Raw genomic sequence first — 21,005 nt, forward strand, 5'->3', positions numbered from 1 at the left:
ATCGATCTCATCACCAAGTGTGCCTCACTTCTCTGGTTCTGCCAAGACGTCTTCCTTTTTTGTTTGCATTTAATGGACACAGTCTTAGAAACATTACAGAGTCAAAGCCCAGACAGCTTCAGTCCTTTGGTGACTAAGTGCACAATAGCAAATCTAGGTCTTGTCCTGATTCACTGGTATAAAGCACTAGAGGCCCGATGCTCGAAATTCATGCACGGGTACGGTCCCTAGGCCTGGCCTGCGATCAGGGAGGGTCATCTTCCCCAGCGGCCTGCAGCCAACCCCACCCCCCACCACCACCCACCCCTGGCTCACGGCTGGGGAAAAGGACCAAGAGGTGCTCAGTGCGCCTCATAGTGACTGGTCCAGCGGTCGGTCATTCTGGTTGTTCTGCTGTTAGGGTCAATTTGCACATGACCCTTTTTTATATAGGATGAGCAGAGGCTAGAAGTACCATCTGGATTGCTGTGAGATGTTTACAAGCTGCTTTTATTCATTTCCCCCCATCATGGTTTAAGTACAAAGCACTGTGAATGAAGGTGGTTGTCTGGGTTAGCTGCAGGGGTGTGGGTGTTTTTCTTTTCTTTTCTTTTTAAAGTATTTTCCTCTTACTTCATTTCTCTTTTTAACATTTTTTTAATTGATTTTAGAGAGGAAGGGAGAGGGAGAGAGAGATAGTAGAAACATTAGTGATGAGAGAGAATCAATGATTGGCTGCCTCCTGCACCCCCCCACACACACACACACCACACACACACACACACACTGGGGATCGAGACCCCAACCTCGGCATATGCCCTAACCGGGAATCGAACCGGTGACCTCTTGGTTCCTGGGTCGACGCTCAACCGCTGAGCTACACCTGGCTGGGCTGTTTTTCTCTATTTTATTGTTGTTTTGAGGGAGGAAGTCGTTTAATTTTACGTTTTAGTAAAATATTTTTTTGTTAAAAAGAAAAAAGAGATTTACTTTTTAATTTACTCTAGAACAAAGGGTGGCAGACGACAGCCCATTGGCCGAACCCAGCGAACGGGGTGTTCACTTAAATATTGTTTAGAGCTGCTTCCACGCTACCATGGTAGAGTTGAAGAGCTGTGACAGAGACTGTAGGGCCTGCAAACCCTAAAATATGCTATCTGGCCCTTTACCAGAAGAGCTTGCTGACCTCTGTTCTAGAAAGTGACAGAAGCAGGACGGACTTGAACCAGGTCCGCCTGGTTCCAAAACTCCTCGCTGCTTTGTATCCCCTTTTGGGTTGTTCCTTTGTTTGCAACATCCCCGTGCTGGCTGCACAACCAAAGGCTTTCTTCCCTGTCCCTTTGAGGGAAGTCCCCCCTTCCCTCTCCAAAGCCAGAAGTGAAAGTGGAAAGGGATTTGGAGAGTCTGATCTCTCCATCCTCAGGCCAAGCTTTGGGAGAAAGGAGAACCCCAAATAAGGGAGGGAGGCAGGCGGAGTAGGCAAGTTCCTGGAATCAAGGCCAGTGACTGTCCCTTGCTGTCCCCAGCCCAGGCCAGGGCCGTGTTTAGAGTCAGCTGGACTGAGACTGGCAAGGTGCAGGAGTTGAAAAAGAATCCCAGGCTTGTGTAGGCTTCGCCTGCTCCCAGGGACCTTTGAGGGCTCCAAACCAGTTCAGTCACTCAGCAAATCCTTAGTACCGGCTCTGTGCCAGGCCCCGTTCTAGACACTGGGGATAAATGGAGAGCCAGATCCCAGCTCTCCAGAGACAATGTCTCCATTAGCCAGTAACTTAATAAACCAATATTAAATCGTAACAAGATCTACAAAGAAAATAAGCCAAGCTGATGTGATTGAGAGTCACTGCTAGGTAGGCAGGGAGGACCTCTCTGAAGAAGTGCCATTTAAGTTGAGACCAAAAGGACAAGGAGCCAGCTGTGGGATGATGAGGTGGAACAGCATTCCAAGCAGCAGGAACAGCAAGTGCAAAGGCTGTGCGCAAGAAAGCTCAAATGGCATGTTCAAGGAACCAAGAGGCCAGGGTGGCTGGAGCAGAATGAAAAAGGGCAATAGTGATGCAAGGTGAGATGGGGTAGGCCTTATCACAGGCCGGGAAGTCAGGGTAAGGACGCAGGAGTTTATTCCAAGTGTGATGGGAAGCCACTGGGAAGGTCATGGCTAATGATGCTGATGATTGTAGCTAACATTTTTTAAAATTTTTATTGATTTCAGAGAGAGGAAGGGAGAGGGAAAGAGGGATAGAAACATCAAGGATGAGAAAGGATCATTGATTGGCTGTCTCCTGCACTCCGCACACTGGAGATCGAGCCCTAAACCCAGGCATGAGCCCCAACCAGAATTGAACCGTGACGTTCTGGTTCATGGGTCAACACTCAACCATTGAGCCACACTGGCTGGGCTGTAGCTAACATTTTTTTTTTTTTTTTTGAGCCCTTACTCAATGGTAGGGGCTTATTAAGCCCTTTAAATGCATTAACTCATTTAATGCTCACAAGCGATCCAGATGAGGAAACAGAGGCCCGGAGAGGTTAAACCATTGGTACAAGGTTGCATAGCTACCTTTATAGCCCACTGGGGCCGCAGGGGGGACAGTCAGTTGCAAGGGATAAGATCTCATACAGACAACAATGACACAAAGACAGAGTTTGCATTGCATTTAATGAGAGAGAGGAAAACTAACATCCACCAGGTTTCCTCCAGGAAGAGCGAGGGTTACTAGAGTTCAAACGTACTTTTCAGTACTTCCTCCTCTGGAATCCTTAGCACATTCTCTCACACCCTTTCCGCCTTGCTTGCTTGCGGTTTGTGCCCCTAATCATAACAGCTAGCATTTCCTTGGTGCTAGTGGTGTGCCATGTGTCATGCCCAGCACGTGCACTATGCCCACTTAGTATATGCTTGCAATAAGCTTATCGGTTCCCTTTGAGAATGAGGACATTGAGGCTCAGAGCTGCTTACGTCAGGGGTCCAAGAATTGGTACTAAGAATTTATAGCCTAGGATTTGAACCCTGGTCTGTGAGACACAAGAGTCTCAGCTTTTAGCTACCGGGCTGTGACCACCCACCTGCCACCTTCCCATGAGCAGTCAGTTCATGGGCTCCCCAACAGAGGCCACAGGATGGCCTTTACCTTCAGTTCCCCGAGGAGGTTTAACAATAGTGCCCACCTCACAGGTTCGGAAGCTCACTTAGTTCATTTGATCTGGGGAGACCAACCGTCCTGGTTTGCCTGGGACTGGAGGGGTTCCCAGGAAGGGAGACATTCTGTTTCTTTTCTTTTCGAGAATTTTTATTAGCGTTTATTTAAGCCACGCTGATGACATCCTGGGAAGCAAGATCTCAAATGCTCCTGAGACGTTCCGTTTCAAAGCCAGGAAAACCCTGAGCAAATCAGGACAAGTTGGGCACGGCGCTTGTCGCTCAATGCGTATTCAATGGACATTAGTCAGTATTGCTTCTCCGCTCCTCTTTGGTCAGTTGGACAACCAAAAGGTAGCAAGCACCTACTCTGCCCTGTCCTAGGCGCTGGGAACACTGGAGGCCCTAGATCTTCAGAGGGAGATGGGGGCGGGGGTGTTACTGTTCAGGGAACCTAGCTCCAAAGGTTCACACACAAAAATTCACAGTTCCTGGGCTAATGCCAAACCTCCTTCAGGGGTGATTCCAGCAGCCTGTGTGGACTTGGACCCCCGTGGGAGAGGTTCCAGGGCCCTTTAGGAGAGGCAGTTGGGGGTCTCAGAGTGAAGCCTGGCAAGGAGCCGATGGTGGGTGGAAGGGAAGGAAAAAATGTGCCTTTGGCATTGACTTTCTGGCTTGCCCTGGGCTGTAATAAAGGCCTAAGAGGCAGTTCCTTTTATCACACACATTTTGCTACACGAGGGAACTGACTGACCCGCGAAGTGACTTGCCCAGGACCGTGCAGGAGGAGATGGCCAATTGGAATCTGAACCAAGATCCCAGCGAAGCAGGGATTGCTGGTGCCGGGCCAGCGAGCCGACTCCTGCACTTCCCTCCCTCCACCCAGCGTGGGTCCCCCACTTGTCTTGACAGAGGCCGGGCTTGTCACGGGGCTCTGCACAGCTCTCTCCACTCTCGGGGCTGCCAGCGTCCCGCCCCATCCCCTCCCAGCCCACGAGGGAGGAGGAGAGAGCGGAAAGAGGAGGGGGGTCGGGGAGGCCCGGCTTTATAAAGGCGGCTGCAACCGCGCGGCCGGCCAGACCCCGCCGCCCAGACCTCCAGCGCTGCCCGCCGCCCCACGTGACCGCGCCGACCCTCGCTTCCCAGCTCCACAGCAGTGAGTTGGGGTGCGTCCCCACCCACCCCCAGACCTTCGCCGAGCAGCGCGGTCTACTGAACCCAGGGTGGGGAGGAGACCCCATGAAGGAGGGCGCTGAGATGGGGGTCACCGGGCAAATTGCGGATGGTAGGGATCTAGGACCCAGGGGAGCTGGCAGACCCTTCCGCCCCGCACCCCCGGCCCCCCAGGCTCCGGGCCTTGGAGACTGCAAGTTACCCCCCAAGAATGCGCGTGCAGCCGTTCCCATGGTAACGTGCTAGCCGTGCCCGCCCTCCGCTAAAGAAAAGGAGAGGTTGTTGGGGAGACGCGGGACTGTTCCCCGGAAGGTCCAAATTCGTCACGGAGCGGTGGCACGAGGGAGCCAAGGATGTCCCCTCCCCCTCTCCCGTGCCCCACATCCTCTGGAAGCCAGAGCGCCAGTCGCTACGCCTCTCTGAGCCTCACTTTCTGCATCTGTCAAATGGGGGCAACATTACTGGTCCAAGTTTCCCGAAGAGCTATCTCGAGGGTAACGATCCGGACCAGCCCCGCCTCCTGGCTGGACATCCGAGGACAGTTTAGTGACCTGGTGACTCCCGTGACCCCACCTTACCCCCAGGCCCGCTCGTCATGGCCCGCTTCGCAGCCCTCTTCTTAGCCCTGCTGGCGGGAGCTCACGCCGAGATTCCCGGCTGCAAGATCCGCATCACCTCCAAGGCGCTGGAGTTGTGTAAGGCGTGGGGGCGGGCGGGGGCGGTTGAAGGTGGGGTCACCCCAAGGGTGGGCGCAGGAGCTGAGGTCTTGCTTCGGCCTCAGTGAAGCAGGAGGGACTGCGCTTTCTGGAGCAAGAGCTGGAGACTATCACCATTCCGGACCTGGGAGGCAGAGAGGGCCACTTCTACTACAACATCTCCGAGTAAGCAGGGGCCACGGGGCGGGGCTTCCACGTGGGGGCGTGGCCAACTAGGTGAGGCGGTGCTTCATAGGATGGGCCAAGCCGATGAAGGTTAAGCCTGCCAGCATTGGTGGGATCAAGCAGATGGGCGTGGCCTAGGAAACGTGAGCGGGACTAAGAACAGCTAAGGGGAACGGAGGCGTGGTCAAAGAGCACCGGAGAAGAGGAGTCTAGAAACTCGCCAATGGACAAGAGTGGGGTCCAGGGCACCCGGGTGGAGCTCATGGGAGAGGCCCCGAGAGTGGGGTCTAGGGCACCCGGGTGGAGCTCATGGGAGAGGTCCCGAGAGTGGGGTCCAGGGCACCCGGGTGGAGCTCATGGGAGAGGCCCCGAGAGCAGAGGAAGGCCTGTAGTTTAGGGCGATGGCGACAGGTGGCTCGGATCTTCGATGATGGAGACAAAAATCCAGGGTGTGGGAGGGAAGGGAGTGCAAGCAACAAGGCTTCCAAGAGAAGAGATGAAGCTTACTCTTAACACCTGAGTCAGGAGAAGCCCATCTTTGAGCTCTCCCAGCCCAAGTTGAGCCACCCAAGTCCAGGGCGGGCACTTGAGGGGCAATGGGATAACCCATTCCACCCATCCCGGTTTCCCCAGGCCTGGACTGGAAGCGGAGGGGCTGAATTTCCCGTGGTTGGGCGGGATCCCCTCTTGGCCTGCAATGTGACCCCGAGGCCTCCTGCAGGGTGACGGTCACAGAGCTGCAGCTGACATCCTCTGAGCTCCATTTCCAGCCAGAGCAGGAGCTGGTGCTGCAAACCAGCAACTCCTCCTTGGGGCTGCGCTTTCGGAGACAGTTTCTCTACTGGTTCATGTGAGGACCTGGCACCCTCAGGGGAGTGGCACGTGGATCAGGAGGGCTGGGGAGGTGGGGCTGTGGGCAATCCCTTCGCCTTTCTGAGTCTCAATTTCTTTATCTGTACAATAGGGACAGTTATACCCACTTCGTAGGGATTGATAAGGTTTGGCAGAATGTCTGGTAAACTGTGCAAAAGTGAAGCCTTATTAAGAGGTATCATGATGTATGGGGGTGGGGAGCAGGCAGTGAAGGCTTGGTTGACTCCAAGATTGGGTGAACGTTAACCACGTGCCCCCTCCCGACAGCTATGATGGGGGCTATATCAATGCCTCTGCCCAGGGTATATCCATCCACACTGCTCTGCAGCTCTCCCGAGACCCCACTGGCCGAATCAAAGTGGCCAACGTCTCCTGCCAGGCCTCTGTCTCCAAGTTGTACGCAGCCTTCGGAGGAACTTTCAGGTAAGCCCCATTCCCAACCCCAGTGCACCCATTTCGGGCCCCACAGCCCATCCACCTAGTGCCATGCAGAGTGCATAGGCTTGGGAGTCAGACCAACTTGGTCCAAATCTCAGCGCCACCATGCCCTGGCTGTGTGACCTTGGCAAGTCCCTAAAGCTTTGTGCCTCAGTTTCCTCATTGGTAACATGAGGATGATCATCGAACCTATTTTATAAGATGTTGTGAGGGTGAGTGGGGCGTCCCGCGCGGGGGGGGGGGGGGGGGGGTTCACACACACACAAAAAAAGATGTTGTGAGGCATGTTTGTGTTAATATACGTAAAACTATTTAGAACAGCACCTGGCATCCTAATATACACTGAGTGGCCAGATTATTATGATCTCTGAATGCATAATAATCTGGCCACTCAGTGTATATCCTATATAATAAAAGGCTAATATGCACATTGTCCCCTCGACCAGGAGTTCGACCAGCAGGTAGGCCAGCCAACCGCCCATGTCCCCTCCCCCTGGCCAGGCTAGCCGGACCCCACCTATGCACGAATTCATGCACTGGGCCTCTAATACCTATCTATCTATCTCTCTATCTATTATCTATCTATACTGAGTGGCCAGATTATTATGCATTCAGAGATCATAATAATCTGGCCACTCAGTGTATAAAGAGCCAGGGTCCATAACATCCAAAATGACTGAAGGGACGACCAAACACCAGGCTGCGTGCATGCAGCAGGCTCGGGTGGGCGGGGACTGGCAAGCAGGCTGAACTGCTGACCTCTCGGTCCCTCCTAGGTCATGGGCACCATGGCAACCCAGGACTGACTGCCGCTGCCAAGGCGGGTGCGATGTGATTAGTTGGGGGGCCCCACCATCACCCCATGATCGCCCCGCAGAGGGAAGCCTAGGCCACCGGCCGGGGGGGGGGGGGCTCCACAATCACCCAAAAGAGGGAGGCCCAGGCTACCCAGGCGGCGGCGGTGGGCAGGGCCTCCCTCCGTGGGGCAATCAATCGCACGAATTTCATGCACCGGCTCTCTAGTCTATATATATAAAAGCCTAATATGCTGTGTCCCCCTCGGGAGTTTGATTGCTCGCTATGACATGCACTGACCACCAGAGGGCAGCGTGGAATGAAGGGAGGCCCCGGCCAGCAGCCAGAAGCCACTAGGGACCCTATCCATGCACGAATTTCATGCACTGGGCCTCTAGTAAAATAATAAGTGGCTAGCCACTTAACCGTGAGGATAAATGTGCACAATTGGACATGAACTGGGTTCTCAATATTTGTTGGCTCTTACTAGTTATAACAAAAATAATAACATGGGCTCAGGTTTGGGGCTGAGAAGGGGACTTTATGCTGGTTCTGGAAGAGGGTCGGGGAGAGGGGATGGAAGATTTGTCATCTGGTATAAGTACACTGTCAATTTTTTACTTGTTCAACAAGGTGTATGCCAGTTCCCAAGGATTCAGCAAAGAGCTCAGGAGGCTAGTTGGAGGGAAAAAAACATTTGTCATTGGGGCCTTGAGAGGGACTAAGAAAGTGCTCTTGGGGTTCAGAGGAGGGCAGTCTGGGGAGACTGTCTAAAAGAGGAAGCATCTGAGCCCAGACGGGGAAATATGGTATGGGGGCATTGAGGGTGGAAGGGAGGTCATGGGTAACCACATGAGGGTGGAGATGCTCAGAACAGGTTTGAGGAACTGTGGCTAGATTCATTTGGCTGGTCAGGGGCTGGTGTAGGAGAGGTCATGAGAATAAGAATGAGGGGATTTGGGCATGAGTCATGGAAAACCTCTATTAAAGCGCTGGTAATTCAGGTCAGAGTTGATGTGTCCCACCCCCTGCCTCCATCTCCCTGATCAGTGACTTCTCCTGGACCTAGATTGGGATAGGGGCAAGACTGGACTCACCCCTCTCTTCTCTCCTCACAGGATGGTGTATGACATCCTCTCCACATTCATCACCTCAGGGATGCACTTCCTCCTCAACCAGCAGGTGTGGGCAGTGGCAGGTCTGGGGGACAGTGGGGGTGACCTTTCTCTCAAAGACCCTGACTCTGGTGCCCACCTCAGATCTGCCCAGTGATCTACCATGCAGGGACGGTGCTGCTCAACTCCCTTCTGGACACTGTGCCTGGTGAGTTGGTGCTGGCGGGAGCGGGGAGTGGAGGGCTCTGGGTCAGCCCTGGGGCTGGAATGGGGGTGAGGAGGAGGCTGGGTCCACAGCTGGCATGCCGTGCTTCAGAGTAAACCCCTAAGAACATGGAGCCCCAGCTGTGGAGGTCTGTGGCCTCTGCTGACTCACTGCATGACCCAAGGTAAGTATTCACGTTTCTCCGGGCCTTGGTCTCCTCATGCTGCTGGTGAGGCCTCCCCCCGGGGTTGCTGTGAGGATTAACTGAGGGGCTGGTTGTCAAGGTCCTCAGTACATGCTTGCTGATCACTGGGACCTTACTTGTGTTCATCACCTGGCACTTAACAGATGCTTAATTAATGTGAATTCTCTTTTCCGAAGCTGTGACCTCTCAGCTGTGGGGATGGGCAGCAAAGCAGGAAGCAGGGGAAACCATGAGGGAAAGGAATCCCTTGTCATCTTGTTTAGAGATTTGATGAAACCCCTGTAGTAGTAGTAGTAGAAGTAGTAGTAGTAGTAGTTAGGGATCTGATGAAACCCCTATAGTAGTAGTAGTAGTAGTAGTAGCAGTAGTTAGGGATCTGATGAAACCCCTGTAGTAGTAGTAGTAGTAGTAGTAGTAGTAGTAGTAGTAGTTAGGGATCTGATGAAACCCCTGTAGTCGTAGTAGAAGTAGTAGTAGTAGTAGTAGTAGTAGTAGTTAGGGATCTGATGAAACCCCTGTAGTCATAGTAGAAGTAGTAGTAGTAGTAGTAGTAGTAGTAGTAGTAGTAGTAGTTAGGGATCTGATGAAACCCCTGTAGTAGTAGTAGTAGTAGTAGTAGTAGTAGTAGTAGTAGTTAGGGATCTGATGAAACCCCTGTAGTAGTAGTAGCAAGTAGTAGTAGTAAAAATAGTAATAGCTGCCATTATTGAGCACTTAAGCACATCAGGCACCGAGTGCTTTCCACATAAAACTAATTTGATCCTCGTAACAACCCTGTGAGGGAAGTATTTTATGGATGAGAAACTGAGGCCCAGACAGCTTAAGCACCGTGCCTCACCAGCTCAGAGTAACTGAGCTCTTCCCCACAGTACGAAGTTCTGTGGACCATCTCGTTGGCATTGACTACTCCCTCCTGAAGGACCCCGTGGTCTCCACCAGCACTATGGACATGGACTTCCGGGTGAGCTGCCCGGCTGGTGCGTCTGTCACCAAATTCCCTTCTTCTCCCCGAAGTTGCTAGTTTCATCTTCCTAAAGCTCAGCTCTGATGATGCCACTCCATTGCCGGGAATGCTGCAGCTCCCACTGCCGACAGCATTAGCGCCATCTCCTGGGTGTAGCATTGGAGGCTTGTTACTCTTGTCTGCCCCCCTCCCCCCCCCCCCTTCCTAACTTCACCCTGTTCCTCTTTCTCAATATATCCCTCGATTCCTACCTCAGGGCCTTTGCTCAAGCACTAATTTTCCCCATGTCCCCTGAAGGAGTTGGGCACAGAACTCTGTGCACATAATCTCAGTTCACCCTCTCATAATCCTGTGAGTCAAGTACCCCTTTAGAAATGGAGACTTGCTCAGAGGTGATGTCACAGCACCTTTGCTCCTAGTGGGGGACAGCAGTTTCAGAGCACAGACTCCAGAGCTGGAATGCCTGAAGTTCAGATACTAGCTCTGCCACTTACTAGCTGTGTGACCCTAAGCAAGTGGCTTTACCTTTCTATGGGGATGGAGCCCACAACCCTGGGCATGTGCCCTGACCGGGTATCGAACCCTGCCCTCTTGGTTCATAGGTCGACACTCAACCACTGAGCAATGCCAACTGGGCTGTTTAGATTGATTTTGAGAGAGAAAGGGATAAAGTGATAGAAACATTGATGAGAAACATTGATTGGCTGTCTCCTGCATGCCCTCTACCGGGACCAAGCCTGCAACCTGGGCACGTGCCCTGACTGGGAATCGAACCATGACCTCCTAGTTCATGGGTCAACGCACAAATACTGAGCCACTCTGGCCAGGCCCATTGCCTTTTAAGAAATGTACTTATGGGTCCCCCAAGGACAACGGGGTCCAACTCCCCACCACTCCTCACAGTGCCTAGCACCGGGCCTGGAGACAGCGTGTGTGGGACCAGTTTGCCTTGGTCCTGACCCTGATCCCCCCACTCCAGGGGGCCTTCTTTCCGCTGGCCCAGGGGAACTGGAGCCTGCCTAACCAGGCAGTGGAGCCCCAGCTGCAGGACGAGGAGCGGATGGTGTACGTGGCCTTCTCTGAATTTTTCTTTGACTCAGCTTTGGAGAGCTACTTCCAGGCGGGGGCCCTGCAGCTGTCGCTGGTGGGGGACAAGGTACGCCAGGGCCTGTGTGTGGGATGAGCAAGAGGCGCTTGTGATGGAGCTCCTGTTGACCCTGCCTCACCCCCAATTCCCCTGACCAGGTGCCCCACGACCTGGACATGCTGCTGAGGGCCTCCTACTTTGGGAGCATTGTCCTGCTGGTGAGTGTTGGTGGGACGGAGGGAGGTGGCCAGGGTGGGTGCGCACACCACCCGCAGGGCACCCGTGAGGTGTGCAGGCGGAGGCCCCAAGTGGCAGCCATGGAGGAGACAGAAGTCCTGGCCTCTGGCCAAGTCTCCTCACCTAGCTGGGCCTGTGGCTAAGTCTGTGCAGGGGCTCACTAGTTCCTGCTCCGTCTGTCCTTCCTGAAGCCGCGATGAGGACGAGCTGAGAACGCAAGCTCTGCAAGGACGTGTAGGGGCTTTAGTGACTGATGTTCTTCTTTTTGCTTATTTTCCTTTGCTTAAGGGGGATATCCTCACCAGAGGATTTTTTTTTTTTCCATTGATTTTTTAGAGGGAAAGGGAGGGAAAGTAGGGGGAGAGAAACATGGACTCTAACGTGAGAGAGACACATTGATTGGCTGCCTCCCGCACATGCCCCAACGGGCCAGGGACGACCTGCACCCAAGGTACCCGAGGTACGTGCCCTTGGCTGGGGATCGAACCCACGACCCTTCTGTCTGCAGGTTGATGCTCTAACCGCTGAGCCAAACTAGCCAGGGCAGGGAGTTTAAAACTTAACAAGGAGTATTTCGGTGTCCTTGGTTCAGTTTTGTAAATGATGGAGCTGATATGTGAACCTGGATTATTCTCTGATTCCTGGTCATACTGGCATTCACTACACTGTACAACCTCGTAGGGTTGTCATGAGGATTAAATGAATTAACACGCATAAAGCAAGTGTAACAGTACCTGGGATAGAGTAAGTGCTCACTGAACACTAGCTGCCGTTATTATTGATGTCATCACATCATCAAACTTACGGCCACGCGCTGTTCAGAGCATGGGCTCTATTGTCAGACTGCCTGGGTTTGCATCCCAGCTCTGCAACGAGGAACTACATAACCTCGAACAGGTTACTTAACCTCTCTGCGCCCTAATTTCCCACCTCCCAAAGGAATACCTGTCTCACATGGTTCTGGTGAGGTTTAAATGAAATGTCTGGTTAAGAGTAAGCCCTTGATCAGTGTGGAAACCTAGCAGTTCTCCACACTGCCCCCTAGAAGCAACAGCACAGCAGTTTAGAGAGAGGAGATAGGGCAGGGGACTGGGACATGGAATGCAGACACTGTCTCCGAGGAGTGTGGATGGACGATGGATCACGAATACTGAGAACTGAGAGCAGAGAGAGAAGGGAGGGACATTCTTAGAATAAGACACTTGTGTGAGCAAAGGCACAGAGGCTGGACACCAGGGTTGGGAAGCGACACCTTTTCCGTATTTGTCCTCTGGGCTCTCCGAGGGCAGACCTCGAGCCCCCTCCTCCGGGGCTCACCTGGGGACAGATCCGGGGTTGACCCTCCCTCCCTGCTCCACCAGCAGAGCCCTGCAGTGCTAGACTCCCCGCTGAAGCTGGAGCTGCGTGTTGTGGCACCACCGCGCTGTACCATCAAGCCCTCCGGCACCACCATCTCTGTCACGGCCAGTGTCACCATCGCCCTGGTCCCACCCAACCAGCCCGAGGTCCAGCTGTCCAGCATGATCATGGTGCGGGCGCCCGAGGGAGGGCTGCGGAGGGTTGGAGAGAAGCGGGCTGGGTACCTGCCTGGTCAGTAACACACGGCCCCTCCCTATGTTCCCCCAGGACGCCCGTCTCAGTGCCAAGATGGCCCTCCGGGGGAACGCGCTGCGCGTACATCTGGACCTGCGCAAGTATGAGACGTCTGAAAATCTCGGGCAAGCCCTTAACCTCTGAGCCTCAGTGTCTTTAGGATAATCACATCTGCCTACAGAACTGGGGAGCTAAAATTCTGTCTTTCCAATGAGCCACTGAGGAGCTGTGGTCTTTCACAGAGGGCTCATTTGAGAGATGACCAAACTAGCCCAGCAAGGCTGAGTGACATGCTCAGTCACACCGCAGCAACTAAGAACAGGGGTTTTGGCAGGAACCCAGCACAACTTAGCTTTGTAATAAAAAAAAAAAATTTATTGATTTTAGAGAGAGGGGAGAGAAACATTGATTTATTATTCCACTTATTGATGGATTCATTCCTTACTTCTGGTATGTGCCCTGACTGGGGATCGAACCCAGCATCCTTGGCATATTGGGATGATGCTCTAACTGAACTACCTGGCCAGGACTCTAACTTCTTAAACACATTTAGTGTCTGGCAGGGAGTAAGCACTGCACTTTTTAAAATTTATTATTCTTTTATTTCTATTGATTTCAGAGAGGAAGGGAGAGGGAGATAGAAACATCAACAATGAGAATCATTGATCAGCTGCCTCCTGCACGCCCCCTACTGGAGACTGAGCTGGCAACCTGGGCCTGTGCCCTTGACCGGTATTGAACTCGGGACCCTTCAGTCCGCAGGCTGACGCTCTATCCACTGAGCCAAACCGGCTAAGGCAGCACTGCACTTTTTGTTAAAGATAAGCAGCACATGCCCTTGCAGTGTTGCTCAGTGGTTAGAGTGTCAGACCATGCATGGAAGGGTCTCAGGTTTGATCCCTGGCCCCGATCCCCGGCCCCTGTTGGGGCACATGCAGGAAGCAACCAATCGATGTTCCTCTCTCTCCCTCCCTCCTCTCCCCTCCCCCCCCTCCCTCCTCTCCCCTCTCCCTCCCTCTCTAAAAAAAAAATCAATGGAAAAACATCCTCTGGCGAGGATTAACAACAAAAAAATAATAATAAATAACACAAGCTGTCCGCAGAAGTCTGGCATGTACGAAGTGCTCTACAAATAAGCAGCAGCCAATGTAGGAAAAAGACCTAGAAGTGGCTCACCAAGAAGACACATCTGGATGTCCTATGAGCATCGACCTATGAACCAGGATATGGTTCATTCCCGGTCAGGGCACATGTCCAGGTTGCAGGCTCGATCCCCAGTAGGGGGCATGCAGAAGGCAGCTGATGGATGATTCTCTGCCATCATTGATATTTCTAGCTCTCTCTCCTCCCTTCCTCTTTGAAATCAATAGAAATATATTTTTAAAAAAATACCCACCTGGAGTGGTAGAACCCCCTGGAAAGGTGTAGAGGTGGGACACCCGAGACTGAAACTCGGGCTTCTGGTGGCTAGGCCTGGGTGGCCTAGTGGAGGGGAGTTACGCCCACCAGGCATTTCTCTCTCCCACAGGTTCCGAATCTACTCAAACCAGTCTGCACTGGAGTCCCTGGCAGTGAGTTGGGAATGGTGGGTGGGCCGAGGCTGGGGTCAGGGTGAGCGGCTAAGGTAAGCCCACCCACTCTTCCCACCCTGACTCCGCCCCACCTCCCTCCCAGCTGATCCCGCTACAGGCCCCTCTGAAGACTATGCTGCAGTTTGGGGTGATGCCCCTGCTCAATGGTAGGGTGGGGGTATGAGGTGGGAGGGGAGGAGGGGGACCTGGGTGGGCCCAGACTGAGCCAGCTGTCCCCACCCACAGAGCGGACCCGACGTGGGGTGCAGATCCCACTACCCGAGGGGATGGACTTTGTGCGAGAGGTGGTGACGAACCACGCGGTGAGTGGGGGCACAGTGGGGAAGGAGGGCAGAGCCTTCCTCTTCCTCAGCAGGCTGGGTGCAGCCCAACCTGATAGGAGCTCCTCCCTCATCAATTGCTCCCTCCCATTTTAATCTTACATCAGACCCTCCAGCCCTTTGTGCAGGCTGGGCCCTCACCCTGGAATGATTCCAGCTCCAGTGCCTACTCATCTCTCAGGTCTTAGCTAAGAGGTCATCTCTTCCAGGAAGGCCTCCTTGAGCCCCACGGGCTGTATTCCTGCAGCCTCTATTTCAGCACCCTTCACAGCAAGTTATAACTGCTTTGCTGTTCCATCTGTCCCACTAGACTGAGAAGCCCCCAAGGCCATGACTCTCTCTTTATCTCTAAACTTCTGGCCTCAGTACTGGAATGAATAGACTTCCTTCCCTGCCCCGCTGCACAGGGCTTCCTCACCATTGGGGCTGACCTCCACTTTGCCAAAGGGCTGCGAGAGGTGATTGAGAAGAACCGGCCTGCGAACAACATGGACTCCGGGATACCCAGTGCCCCACCACCTTCCACAGCAGCTGTCTGAACCCTCAACCCCGCCCCTGGCAGTTGCATTCAGGACCAATGCCTCTTATCCCCTCCTTCACCCCCTCACAGCTTACAGTACCCTCTTTAACCCCCAGTGCCACAGAGAAGAAGAGGTTGTAAGTGGTACCAAATTTAATTCCATAATCACACTCAGTCCATCAATTACAGTCCGTCCAACCTCCCAGTGGGCTGTCCTGAGCTCTATTGTGTTCCTGGGGCGGCATCAGTGCATTAAGGGCATTGTTTAAGCAGGGAGGGGACCAGGCCCTTCCCGTCAGGAATAAAGTGCTAAGTCCCTCACTGCCCTGCAGGGGCATTTTGCATTAAGGAGGCCCTCCCTTCTAGCGGGAGAGGCTGGAGGGGCTGCCCCCGTGGTCATCAGTATGGCTGCTTATTCAGGAAGCGGGAGAACATGGTGAGAGCAGCCTGGGGCTTGTCGGTGGGGACCATGTGTCCAGCGCCCTGAGAAGCAAAGCTTTGTAAGATTCCGTCCCTTGCCCCTGGGGGCTTCCTTCATCCCATTGGATCCCCCCAGCCAATGACGTTTCTCCTCCACCCACCCTGCCCCAAACCTTCCAATCTTCATTCCCTCACTGCCAAAAACTTGCCCTTGGGGGGCCAGATGGAACCCAGCATAAAAGGAAATGGGAAGGGAAGGACGGGTGGGTCCTGCCCCATCCTTCTCGCCCCAGCTAGCCGTCCCTCGCCAGGCCCAGGCCCTACCTTGATGGTGAGAAAGGCGATGTGGGAGAACTCCTTCACGAAGCCCGCAATCTGCTCCCCGCTGTCCCCGTAGTTCACTAACCAGGGCCGGCGCTGTACCTCCATCTGCCCCAACAGGAAAGACTTAGCAGCTGGCAGCCACCCACCATCCCTGCTCACAGACACCGAACCTCAAGACCATAGGGGCCGGGAACTCCTCCAGGTTTGCCCTGTCTGCCAGGCGTGCTCACCCTACCCCTGCACCAGCCTCACCCCGGGACCAACATCCCTGCCTTACCTTCTGGTTGAGGGAATCCACAAACCACTCATCCCCCAAGAAATTGCAGGCCATGTCCACATCTCCGTTGTAGAGCAGGATCCGGTATTTCTGGAGCAGAGCAGGAGCAAGTGGGAGGTCTGGAGCAAGCCCAGGTCTCCGCCCTTATCAGGTTCAAGCCCTACCCCTAAGGGAATTCAAGGGGCCCAGCTAAACAGGATGGACCAGGAAATGCTTGTGCTTTCTGACAGCTTTCCTATGTGTCCAGTGCTCTATGAAATGCTTTACCTATGAAGGTGGATGCCATTATTAATCCCATTTTACAGCTGGGAAAACCGAGTCTCAAGATATGTGAGAAACCTGTCTAGGGTCACATGGCTAGTAAAGAAACTTGCACCCAGGCAATCTGACCCTCAGCCCACGCTCTAACCACTGTGCATACAGACCTGGTCCTAACCTGGCTCTGCGAGTGTCTCCTAGGTGACCTTGGACAAGACCTCTCCCATCCTGGACCTCCATTTGCCTATCTGTAACACCATCTGACTAGCTCTTCTCACCCTAAAGGCTTCTTGGCTAAAGCAGACCCCTCAACCTCCTACACCAGAGCAGCATGGGGTGGGGCCAAAGCCAGATTCAAATCCTGACCCAACTATAGGACCTCGGGCAAGTGCTTCACTTCTTGGAGTTTCAGCTTCCCGTGTCCTCTGCCTTGCCACACGGCTCCAGGGCCCTGAGGCTGCTGGTGCACCCGGCTGTGCTGCCCCGACTCACCTGTGGGGCAAGCAGCTTAAGGTACTGGGAACTCATGCTTTGGTAGAGACGGCGGTACTGTATATTCACAAGGAAGCTGCGGGCGCACGGGGCAGTCCCCGGGAAGACCAGGCAGGGGAAGAAAGAGTCAACAGATCAGACCTCTCCCAGCCCCAGGCTCCAGCCGAGGAGGCAGACAGCTGGGACTCAGTCCCCTCCTCGGGCATGCTACTTCTCTAGACGGGGGCTGGAATTCAGAGGTCCTCAGCCCACTCTCATTTAGAAAGGCACAGGGACACTTGGGTTGTTTCAATGACTGGATGCAACTGGCATTTAGAGCATAGAGGCTCGTAGGTGTGAGAACCACAGCATATAACAGCAGGGCATGGGCACGGACCAACCCAAAAGGGACCCAAGTGGTCCCTGCTTGCCGCTCATCACCTTTTTACTTGGGTCAACAGAGAGCTGAGCTGCTGGGATGGCACTGGAGTGGAGGTGAGGGAGGGGAGTTGGGAGTGTGTCTACTATTTTAACAACCACGTGGCCATTTAAGAATGAACTGGTTGAAAATCAACGTAGGGTTTAAACACCCTGGAAAACAACTCACTGTAGCCCCGAGTGCCAAAAGATTCCTGGGGATTTTTCTGATGCCCACAAGCCCCAACAGGCTGCCAACCCCCAGCCACCAGCAGCCACAGAACCTCACTTGCACATGTCCCAGCCAGGCAGCTGCTCGGGGATGTGGAGGGCCTTCCGCACAAAAGGGTTGTTGAGGTAGGTGGAGGTGGCTGTGGTGTTGGTGCAGGGGGGGTCCAGGTGTACCCTATCCCCAGAACGCAGCAGTGCCTGAGGGGCACAGACAGAGTCAGGGTCTTCACTTTCCTGCCCTGCCTCTCTCGACCCCAAGAGGAAGCCCAGACTCTTGCACACCTTATGCCACGTTCGCTTCATTGGCAGGCGAGTGAAGATGTTGCCAAAATCCTGGACCACGACAGTATCCTTCTCATACCTGCAAGAGAAGTGGGGGGATAGGTGCTTGAGCCTCAAGACGGGGCTGCGGTTGTCCCAATGGGCACCCAGCAGCTCTTACCTTACATGGCCTGGCACCCCCCCAGCACATGGGGCATAGAGGTTGTAGATGTTGAGACCAGAGCTGGCCACGATGCGAGACACTTCCTGGAGCTGCAACGGCACCCCGCGCCACCATGCTTTACGAAAACCTGGCTTCCCTGTGACATCATTAACTTGTCCCAAGATTTAGTGCTTTCCTACCTCACCCTGTCATTACCCTTCCTCTACTTTTTTTCACACATAGGGAAAATGAGGCTCAGTGGAAGCAATCAGCCAGACCTGGGTTCAAATCCTAGTGCTTCTATTTCCTAGCACTGTGACGTCAACGTTCTTGGCCTCAGTTTCCTTATCTGGAAAATGTGAATAATGTATCTCCCTTAAAGAAGAAACTGAAGATTATACGATGTGCCTTGGCACAGGGCAGGTGGTCGATCAGAGAACACCTTTCTCTCCCAGGGGTGACGGGATTTACCCAGAAAATCACAGGATGGGGTGATGGCTTGGCATCCATATTCATGTGTCCCAGAGAACCCCAATTGCTGAAGGATGCAGGATAGGACAATAGGGGTGGGGGCAGGGAGTCCCCCAGGAGGAGATGTGGTCCTGTTCCCTGGACTGGGGATACCAGGATGACACGCGGTGGGGGAAGGACCTTACACTGTTCACACATTCTGGGTCTTTGTTGTCGTAGAAGTTACACTTGTTTTGAGAGCAGCAGTGGGTCTGCAGGGAAGACCAGAGCCTGGATAGGAGATCAGAGTGAAAGTGCTTAGACACCCACTTTCTCCTTCCAACCTCCCATGGTGACCAGACCCCAGGGGAGGAGGAAATATATCACAGGGTGTGTATGTAAGTCCCCAACCCAGCTGCCCCTGGGCCATCCTACCAGCCCTCCTTGGTCCCTTTAAATTCTAATCTCTAGTCTTAGGCCTTTCAGCACCCTCCTAACAACCCCAGCCCCCATCTTCTGCTCATAAACCAGAGTAGGGCTCAGGATATTATGTGCCCGGAGGACAGACCTGAGATCTTGTGACCCTGTCCCACCCAGAAGATTGCCCAGCTGCCCCCGTCCCATACCTGTTCCCCAGGAGGCCGTGGTAGTAGGCAAAATAGACGAGAGAGTTGTCATTCTGTTCATAGGAGGAGAGTCCGTTGCCCACGGCCAGCCCCTATGAAACAGGGCATCCAGTTCAGCGGGAGGCTGGGGAGAAGGAACTTCCCTTGACCTACACCCAGACCTTCAGCAATATGGAAACTGAAACCCAGGGTGTTTTGTGGGGGTGTGTGTGGGCGGGAGGCCACACAACATAGAGAACAGAGCTGGCAGCCTGACAGATGAGTTTCCTGTCACCGGAGGCATGTGAGCAGAGAGTCGAGCTCGTGGTGAGGGTGTTATGAAGGAGTCTGGGTTGGATGGGGGAGTTGACCTGTTTGACCTCCCTGATCAGGAAGCTATGACCACTTTCCCCCCTTCCCCCCTGCAGCAGTCCTGCACCTGAAGGTTCATGCTGGGGTCCTGCATGACCAACACAGCCAGGGTGGGGATGTAGATGCCGGCATAGCTCTCTCCCGTCAGGAAAAGCTCATTGTCCTTGTACTCCGGGAAGAGGCGGAAGAAATCTTGAAGGGCCTCAAAATTACTCTGTGCGACCTGGGGATGGCAGGATGGAGGGGGTATCTGAGCTGGAAAGATCCTCCAGATAATGACACCAACCCACCCTGTTTGTGAAAGAGGAAGTGGCTTCATAGTGACAAGATCACACCGGGTAGCATTTAACAGCCAAAAATGGACTCCAAAGCCATGGTCTTTCCCTGTATCATGCCACCTTTAGAAAACCAGGGAGGCTGGGCACACGGGCAGGTGCAGGACTCACCTCAGTGTCATTGGTCGCATAAAACTTGTCCTTTGAGTAGGAGAAGCCCACCCCGGCTGGGGACTCGAGGTACAGCACGTTGGCAATCTAGAGGGGAGGAGGACACGGCTGCAGAGAGCTCCACACCCCGTCCAAGTGCCCAGACATCCCACAGGACAAACAGCACCGCCCCTACCAGGTTCCAAGAATAGGGGTTGTACTCCAGGGTGACACCATCTGGTTGGACCTGAGGAGGAAAAGGTATGGCTGATTAAGTCCCAAGAGCCAACTGGGTGGAGGCAAAGGGCCACCATGTCAAGCTGATGGTACAGATAAAGAAAGTAAGGCTCAGAAAAAGGGCACATTTTGGGGGGGAAAGACCAAAGTCCTTTTCTCCGGCCTTTTCCTTTGGGAATGTCCCCTCCCTCTCCTTTTCCTGGGTCATGGAGGAGAGAGCTGCTTTCCACTCACCAGGAAGGGGCCGTGCTCGGTGAGGAAGCCATCTAGGGAGCTGCAGCCCGGCCCTCCATTGAGCCAGAGCACCACAGGGCTGCTCTTGGGATCCTTCTGGGACTCCACAAACCTGGGAAGGAGGGGTCAGGCCTGGGTGGGTGCAGGTGGAGGGGCCCCTTCCAGCCCTCCCTGCTGCCAGGCTCCCTCAGGAATCTTCAGAACCCCCCACCCCGCCCCGCAGTCCTCTCCCCAGGTGGGCATCACTGCGCCCCCTCCTCCCCTCGCCCTGGGAGGGAGAGCCGCGGACCAGTAGTGGAGATGCTTGGAGCCCGAGCCTCTGAGGTAGCCCGAGTACTGGCGGAAAGATGGCTGCTTGGCCAGCCCGGGCAGACACTGGATCTCGTCTTGATCGGGGGCTGCCTCGCCTCGGGGCGACCAGAGCAGCAGCAGCAGCAGCAGCGGGAAGGAGAGCGGCGACGGCGCGGCTCGGACCATCTGCGGAGGAAGCGGGCGCCGGCTGTTTACTGGCTCCCAGGCGGCGTGCAGCCGTCCCCAGGGAGGAGCTGGCGGCGCTCCCGGCCCCAGCTCCCAGCCCAGCCTCCCCCGCTCGCTCCGCGTGCCGCCGGGGGATCCGGGATCCCCCCCCCCAGCCTTCGGCGTCCCCTCACCTCTGCTCCCCCGCGTCCTTGTTCTCCGGGAGCTGTCGGGCGGCGGGAAGTCATGTGTACCCTGAGTCACGTGTGCTCCGGCGTCACGTGACAGCCT

General features: G+C 54.3%; 2 protein-coding genes across 4 annotated transcripts; one reads left to right on the top strand and one right to left on the bottom strand.

Moving 5' to 3' along the window:
- Positions 1 to 4,184: 4,184 nt before the first annotated feature.
- PLTP (phospholipid transfer protein) lies at positions 4,185 to 15,318 on the top strand. Of its 3 annotated transcripts, none has more exons than XM_028137764.2 (16): positions 4,185 to 4,271; positions 4,873 to 4,983; positions 5,070 to 5,169; positions 5,891 to 6,019; positions 6,310 to 6,465; positions 8,394 to 8,457; positions 8,535 to 8,598; positions 9,670 to 9,761; positions 10,744 to 10,920; positions 11,010 to 11,069; positions 12,450 to 12,617; positions 12,715 to 12,782; positions 14,210 to 14,252; positions 14,356 to 14,419; positions 14,499 to 14,575; positions 15,001 to 15,318. In XM_028137764.2, exons 2-16 carry the CDS (start codon positions 4,884 to 4,886, stop codon positions 15,130 to 15,132), a joined length of 1,494 nt encoding a protein of 497 aa, XP_027993565.2. In that variant the 5' UTR covers positions 4,185 to 4,271; positions 4,873 to 4,883; the 3' UTR covers positions 15,133 to 15,318. The 3 variants fall into 3 exon arrangements, with proteins under 3 accessions (XP_027993565.2, XP_027993570.2, XP_027993550.2); XM_028137769.2 differs by having other exon boundaries at positions 12,453 to 12,617; XM_028137749.2 differs by having other exon boundaries at positions 4,216 to 4,281.
- Positions 15,249 to 20,994, bottom strand: CTSA (cathepsin A). Its single transcript, XM_008158885.3, has 15 exons — positions 20,909 to 20,994; positions 20,548 to 20,735; positions 20,259 to 20,370; positions 19,984 to 20,034; positions 19,809 to 19,895; positions 19,430 to 19,585; positions 19,012 to 19,103; positions 18,592 to 18,676; positions 17,954 to 18,045; positions 17,794 to 17,872; positions 17,570 to 17,709; positions 16,885 to 16,960; positions 16,135 to 16,224; positions 15,858 to 15,962; positions 15,249 to 15,596 (listed from the first exon to the last, which is right to left on the bottom strand). Exons 1-15 carry the CDS (start codon positions 20,960 to 20,962, stop codon positions 15,513 to 15,515), a joined length of 1,491 nt encoding a protein of 496 aa, XP_008157107.1. The 5' UTR covers positions 20,963 to 20,994; the 3' UTR covers positions 15,249 to 15,512.
- Between the last annotated feature and the right edge of the window lie 11 nt (positions 20,995 to 21,005).

Source organism: Eptesicus fuscus, chromosome 12 (assembly GCF_027574615.1).
Source record: "Eptesicus fuscus isolate TK198812 chromosome 12, DD_ASM_mEF_20220401, whole genome shotgun sequence".
Taxonomy (NCBI): Eukaryota; Metazoa; Chordata; class Mammalia; order Chiroptera; family Vespertilionidae; genus Eptesicus; species Eptesicus fuscus.

Coding starts and splice junctions, on each gene's coding strand:
- PLTP (XM_028137764.2), top strand. CDS start 4,884: ATGGCCCGCTTCGCAGCCCTCTTCTTAGCCCTGCTGGCGGGAGCTCAC. Junction 6,020..6,309: donor CAGTTTCTCTACTGGTTCAT/GTGAGGACCTGG, acceptor CCCTCCCGACAG/CTATGATGGGGGCTATATCA. Junction 14,576..15,000: donor AGGTGGTGACGAACCACGCG/GTGAGTGGGGGC, acceptor CCCGCTGCACAG/GGCTTCCTCACCATTGGGGC.
- CTSA (XM_008158885.3), bottom strand. CDS start 20,962: ATGACTTCCCGCCGCCCGACAGCTCCCGGAGAACAAGGACGCGGGGGA. Junction 18,677..19,011: donor CACGGCCTCCTGGGGAACAG/GTATGGGACGGG, acceptor TCTCCTATCCAG/GCTCTGGTCTTCCCTGCAGA. Junction 16,225..16,884: donor TTAAGCTGCTTGCCCCACAG/GTGAGTCGGGGC, acceptor GCTCTGCTCCAG/AAATACCGGATCCTGCTCTA.